Raw genomic sequence first — 7283 nt, 5'->3', positions numbered from 1 at the left:
AAGCTACTGTATGTAAACTACTGTATGTAAACACTACTCTATGTAAACTCTACTGTATGTAAACTCTTCTATATGTAAAAGCTGCTGTATGTTGTGGATCCACCGGAGATGAAACCATCATTCCACCTCTCCATACTTCTTTTGTTGAAACAAATATTCACTGCAATTTGTTGCATAGGAGTACAACTTTAAAAAAAGAGCTGAATATATTTAATTGGATTAACACAGTTTGTAAATTACACTGGCTAACATAAATAAGTAAATTTTAATTTAAATAAACTGAACTGTGATGCATTCAACAAAGTCCATGTTCAATAATCCAGGTATAAATGTGATGCATTCAGTTCAATCGGCCTGAATTAACTTTCACTGAACTGACATTGCAATGTTTCACAGCCGCCCAGTACTTATTAATAAATGGTCGACAAATCAGAGCTGAAACTTTAACAAACTGAAAGTCCTTTTTTTTAGCTTCATCTTTTTAAGTCACAAACATAAAACTAAAATATACTATCACCTCGCGTGCGCTCTAAACTTTATTTAGTTGAAAACACCATTTAATGCACCTCCGCTTCCTCTTCTTGCTGCAACAGGACATTTATTCAGGTAAACATTTGATGATGGGCTTTAAACGGCACTAAGGAAATAAGTGCAGCTGTCCTGGAAGCGATGATGGAGATGGACACCCTCCCACTGCCTCCACTAACCCTTTCCCCAAAACCCGGCTACTCGGTTCCAGCTTAAAAAGGTTAATGCATTTATTTTGGCGGAGCAACCCAGACGCTCTATGGGAGAGTTGGCGATGGACCTAACTCCCAGAAACAAAGAACACAGCCTCAAAAGATGGCCCCTTCTTCATTAGCGATCATATTTTCAGTCATCAGCACCACTGCTTCCTCCTCTACACCCTCCACCTCCATGCATTTCCTTGATCTCACTGTGAATCTGTTGTGGATCAACTTTAGCAGATTACACAAGATAGTGGAAGTTTTAAAGTTTTGACTTGTTTGCCTTTTACACGACACGCCATGCCGCAAGCTAACGTTCTAAATTTTGTTCTCACGAGGCAAAGGAACGTTGGTGAAACTGTAATAGCCCTGATTTTTTTTCTTCTTCTTCTTCTTCTTCTTCTTCTTCTTGCACGTGTGTGGAAATAATAACTGTAATGGTTTGCAGATGAGTGGAGAGAGTTGTGAATGACATTATGATTAAAGGGCAATTACCAAGAGCGCTAAAACAGACACTCAAGAGTTTGGAGCAATGACTCCAGTTACACATTTAATACCAACGCACACATAATAATAATAATAATAACTAATAATAATAGGAAAAAGAATAAGAACAACAAGAAGAAGAAAATGAAGAAGAACAAAAACAACAACTAACAATAATAATAATAATAATAAGACAAAAAAGATGAAGAACAACAATAATAAGAAGAATGAAAATAATAATAACAATAATAACTAATAACAATATGAAAAAGAACAAGAACAACAATAAGAAGAAAAAGACAAAGAAGAAGAACAACAACAGCAAGAAGAAGCAGCAGCAGAAGAAGAATGACAATAATAATAATAACAATAATACTAATAATAATAATGATGATGATGATGATGATGATGATGATAATAATAATAATAATAATAATAATAATAGAAGCATACCCTGTACGAATCTGATACTACAAAGCATTCAGGCATCCCAGGACCTCTGGAGGGCTCTTCGTTCAACAGAAAGGTTTCGGTTGCCTGAAATGTAACACAACAGTCATTCAATCAGCCGACACTTTTTAAAACCAGCCAAAAGAAAAAAACTAAGAAAGCTGGTTGCAAAGCTGCAGAATCAGATTTTGTACATGAAAATCCTTCTTGACCTATTTAAAAATCCTCTCCAAGTCCCATCAGCAGACAGCCGCTTTCATCTTCATGTATTCATGCACATGCACACACTAAGGTTGGTGGTGTGCGGCGCAAGCCAGTGCCTGTCTGCCACACAGGCCGAAGGTTTGATTCCGTTAGCCGCTTGTAATGCGGAGCTAAATGTCTAAATGAAACGCAGCAGAATTTCCTGGTCACGTTTCCAACATTGATTCAGCACAAATCATTCCCACACTGTCACATTATAGACTTTTACATACAGACCATACCTCCCTCCCCCACAGAGACTAACACAGGCCTCTGTTCTGCAGCTAACTTGTTCATGTTAAGTGTTTGTTTCTATTCAGCGCGGTTCATTTGTATGCTGCAGGACGCACTGATGGAGGCTCTGAATGAGCAACCGGTGCACTTCTGAAGTCAGCTGAAACTGCCAGACCAGACGGCATGAAAAGCAGGGAACCAAGCGCCAAAGATTTGGGTCAGGATGGGGGTTCTGCCTGCCTCACGACCTATTTGTTTTCAACCTAAACTGCTACAAATTGCTTTTTTTTTTTTTTTTAGTTAAGAATAAATTCAAATGTTTATTCTGGGAGCAAAGTAAACCTGTTAGGTGAGGGCGAAAATCTGCAGGTTAATGAAAATAACTGCGAGCTTGAGGGGAAGTAAATGTATTTATTTCATGATCGCACTCTGAAACTTTTTGGATGGAGAAGAAGTACCGGTAATCCCATTTTCCAGAACTTTATGTTCTTACTTCTCCACCTGGAATGAGTGTGCAGGAACAAACTTTGTTTATAGCCAGGAAGAAAATGTAAAGATATTATAGAAACTAGTTACTGTGACAAACAGCTCAGGCTGAGTTTAAACTGAAACTAGAGAAATTGCATTTCCTGCGAACATGCAGTGTGCATGCTTTTTGCAGAAGAACTTGCTGAAAAACAGCTGAAATAATCTAAAAATCAAGCTGAAATGTAAGACTAAGCCTACTAAGATAACAGAAAGAACACATATTTGCTGAATTAGGTTTAAATAAGAAGAAAAGCACAAAAAATAGGAAATTAGCTAAAAAGCTGAAATTAGCAAAAAATTGCTGAAAAGTAGCTGAAAAGGCAGAAAGAAGCAAGAGGAAGTGGAATGAGCTAAAATGGGCTCAAAAAATGTGGAATTAACTGAAAAGGCTAAATTCAGCACATAAACAGTGAAAAGTAGCTGAAATAGCAGAAAAAGCTGAAACTAGCAGAAAAAAGCAGAAAGGAGCATAAAAAGCTAAAATTAGAAGAGGTTAATTAGGTTGATAGTAGCAGAACTTACCACAAAAACTTGAATTTATCTGAAAACAGCTGAAATTAGCTAAAAAAATAAACAAAAAGGAGCTGAAAAGCTAGAACAAGCTTAAGTTAGCAAAAGAAATAAGGAATATTTACTTAAATAAGCAGAAATGAGCACAAAAAGTGGAAATTACCAGAAAAAAAGCTGAAATTAGCACAAAAAATAGCCGAAACTTAGCTAAAAAAGCCGAATGAAGCTGAAATTACAAGAAGAAAGCAGAGAGAGCACATTTTTTGCTAAATTAGGCTGAAAAAAGTTGGAATGAGTGCAAAAAATATGGAATTAGCTTAAAATGCTTACATTAGCATAAAACAGCTATATAGTAACTGAAATAGCAGAAACTTGCAGAAATAAGTTGAAGTTAGCATAACAAGCTGAAATTAGCAGAAAGACGTTATGAAGCACAAAAATGTTGTAGTTAGCAGAAATAATCTGAAAGGAGCACAAAACAGCTGAAATTAGCTGAAATAGCAAAAAAAAAAGTTTAAATTTGAACAAGGAAGCTGAAAGAAGCTGAACCAGAACAAAATGTGAAAAGGCAGTAAAAGGTTGTAAACAGATCTAAAGATTTGAAGGATGGAAAATTAGCTCAGTTGATTTTCTATGAGGAAAAAAAATGGTAGAAAAGGCTAAATATTAAAAAAAAAAAAAAAAAGCTAAAGTTGCACCAATACCAAAAGTCATGGCAGGATTTTCTTAAAAGAGCTGAAGGTTTTGATTTATGATTTGATGAAATGGTTTAAAAACTGTAGGACGAGAATCACACCAAAAAATGTACGTAAGAAAAATGGATCACAATAGTGTGAATGCTTCACAAACATTCACGCTAATACAGAACTAGCATTCTTTGAACGAATGCATTTTATCCTCAGATCATCCTAAATAGAGTTGTAGACATTTTGGTCAGGAGCGTAATGTGAGATATGAATTGTGAATGATCACCAGCTGCTCTCACATCAAACTTTAGATCAGTATCTGTAGAACTGACTGAGTCGTCTTTGTGTTGGCAAAATCTGATCAGCTGTGGCAATCACTTTGAATTGCATTGACTCCAAAAGTTAATCTGTTGTAGATGTACATCCAATGATAACGTTCTGAAAAGTTTCACTAAAATCCATCCAGTGTTTTACTATTTAATGCCAGCAGAAAACTTAACTCCATAAATTAATGGCACAGTTTAAAACAAAGTTCTTGTGTAATGTTTGAGCACCCAGGCTGTGTGATGTGGGTCAACCACATCAAAGCTACCACATCGAATTTTAGTACAATATCTGTGCATTCAACTGAGTTATATTCAGTGTTGTTGTTGTTTTTTTAGCTTGGTTGGTTGAGGTCGCCATCTTAAATTGTGTTGACCCAGAAATGTAAGAAGTTTTAGTGATTATGTCTGGGAGTTTCAATCAAATCTGTTCTCTGGTTCATGAGGTATTTTGCTAACAGATAAACACAATATTTTTTTACACATGTACAGGCAAAAAAAAAATAAAAAATCAGCCCCTTTCACCTTTAAGCACTTGCTTAAAGATCTACATGTGTACGCACAGACATCCATGCACAGGACTGGGGGAACATTCATTCAACCTTTATTTATCCAGATTAGTCTCACTGAGTCACGAGGACTCATTTACAAGAGAGATCTGCTTTAGACAAACAACATATAAAGTACAGACAACAATAAGCTATAGTAAAATGCAATTAAAATAAAGGTAGTGTAATAAAACAAGGAAAATACTAAAAACAAGAACATATTTGCTTTGATGTTTCTATTGACCTTATCAAATGTTACGCTGATGATACTCAGTTATATCTGTACATGAAAACCAATGAATCCAATCACTTACTTAGACTAGAATCATGTCTTAAAGACATAAAAACCTGGATGACCCTAAATTTTCAGCTTTTAAGCTCAGACAAGACAGAGGTTATGGTTTCTGAGACAACTTCTGTTGTGACTTGGCACCAGTGGTGTAGTCTGAGATACGCAGGTATACTGAGTATATCCACTAGAAAAGCTTGGGAATTTCAATATACCCACTTAAAAGTGCCCAATGATGCATGGGCTTGTGTCACTGTCAACACATTTGGAATATTTTATAGACACATTGAGTTGGTTCAACCTGTTTTTTGGGTTTTTTTTGCATAATTAACACTTCTGTACTTACTATTTAATACTGGAACATGTTTTGCTTTGATACTGTTTTATAAATTCTATAACATGTTTTTAATACAAAGCCAACTGTTGTACAAAGTTTGTTGTACATTTATTGAAATCTAAGCATCGGAGAAATTTTGAAATGTTCAATACGCTTAAAAATCAAAACAAATTAATGATTACATTGTACTAACCGGTGTACTTTGGCTTCTAAGCACAGTACACCCACTACAAAACGTAGACTACACCACTACTTGGCACTGTATAAACTGAACTGAATTAATGCAAATTTTAAAATGGAACAGATTTCATTAGTGTTGCAGGTGTTTAAATTGCAATATTTGCACATTGAGTTTTTTTTTCTTTTCCTTTGGGCTTGCCTTTAAACAAACACACGCAGAAACACACGGGACTAAAATAAGTCTCAGACTACGGCTAACCAAACTGCGGCTTGTAACTCAGGCTATTCATATCCCCCAGAATGAGAGGTTGCAGTGTGAGTCCTTTCCCTTTTACTGTAACACAGGAAGGACATCTGTGTGTGTGACTTCACTCAGTGTCTGTAGCTAAAGGTCTTCGGCGGGTTGATTAGAATAAGAATAACACGGGATTTATTTAGCACCGCCTTTCACGTTCTCGGAAAGTTAAGTATGTGCCATGTGGAGCGCACACACGCAGTTAAAAAACGAGAGTTGCCTAAGAGATGAGGGAAACTCCCGTGGTTGCATTCAACCTCGGCACCCAACTCCTGACACGTTGCATTTAATATGTGAGGAAACACTGGAGGAAAACCATTTGTCCCACTAAATGGTGCCCTTGTCAAGCTCCCCGGGCTTTCTGTTAAGCTCTTTAACTGCCCGGTCCAGCTGAGGGATATATTTTACTCTGCTGATAATCACAGAGTAGCACAAAATGTGGCACAACAGTAGTCCTGTAGCCACCTCTTGTTTCTGGCACGTTTTGCTTGCTTGATAATGACAAATGATCCGAACGACAAAGACAAGTTGTGCTTAAGCTCCATGTGGAAAAAGCATACCAATGAAAGGATGATCGTTTAAAGAATGAACAGTCCTGTACCAGAATTGTTTAGAAGCTGAATGTTTGACTATTCTTTTCCCTCTGAAGGGAAAATGGGAGAAGACATCAGTCTTAGTCGTGCCATCGCTCTGGTTTCTATTCCACATGTGCAAGGAGTTGTAAATATCCATCCATCCATTTTCAACAGCTTATTAAGAAGGTTCAAGAAGAGAAGTCCAGATACGCCTCTTCCTGTGACACTCAAGCTCCTTCTGAGATCCAAAGGCATTACACGAAGCACCAAGGAGAGGCAACCGAAAGGCATCCTAATCAGATAAGATGAGGAGACAAGACTTTATTATCCTGAAGGAAATTTAGAGGTTGCTGGCTGCTTCAGATCACACACTGACAAGGAAACGACAAGATTAATACATTGAAAGACACGTAGAAAGAACTAAGAAGAAGAATGTAATGTAATAAATATAACCAGTACAATGATGCTCAGTGCTGAAGGATTTGATAAGTGAATGTATGTATTTTTTGAGATGAGTGTTTTTTCGTTTTTTACTGGAACTGAACAGGGAATGCAAGTAAACATTAATGTTTTTGGTGCGAGATGTTCAAGTGGGTGAAAGTTACACTGTGTAAAGAACTGAGGTAGTTTTATTTTATAATTGTCTTGTCCGAGGCAGAGTGACTAATTCTGGCAGGTGGAGGGAGCTATCTTATCCACCACCAGGCACAATGGCGGAGCCAGGGGGTGGACAATGGTGGCTTTAGCCACCATAGATTAATCCTCAGCCACCCAAATCATTTGAGGAAACTATATCTTTAAGCAACAACTAAGTACGGCGGCACAGTATATATATATATATATATATATATATATATATATATATATATAT

The 7283-nt window shown here is 36.8% G+C and overlaps 1 protein-coding gene across 1 annotated transcript in view; it reads right to left on the bottom strand.

Annotated features, from left to right (window-relative positions):
* nfixb (nuclear factor I/Xb) overlaps positions 1-7283 on the bottom strand; it is a 210646-nt gene that overhangs the window by 192753 nt on the left and 10610 nt on the right. The window contains exon 2 of the mRNA XM_037688832.1: positions 1668-1751. Coding sequence (XP_037544760.1) covers positions 1668-1751 — 84 coding nt within the window. The remainder of the gene's footprint in view (positions 1-1667; positions 1752-7283) is intronic.

This window comes from Nematolebias whitei, chromosome 15 (assembly GCF_014905685.2).
Source record: "Nematolebias whitei isolate Nwh7 chromosome 15, NemWhi1, whole genome shotgun sequence".
NCBI classification, from domain to species: Eukaryota; Metazoa; Chordata; class Actinopteri; order Cyprinodontiformes; family Rivulidae; genus Nematolebias; species Nematolebias whitei.
The sequence above is the reverse complement of the archived record's forward strand: the minus strand, read 5'-3'. Positions and strand labels throughout refer to the sequence as shown.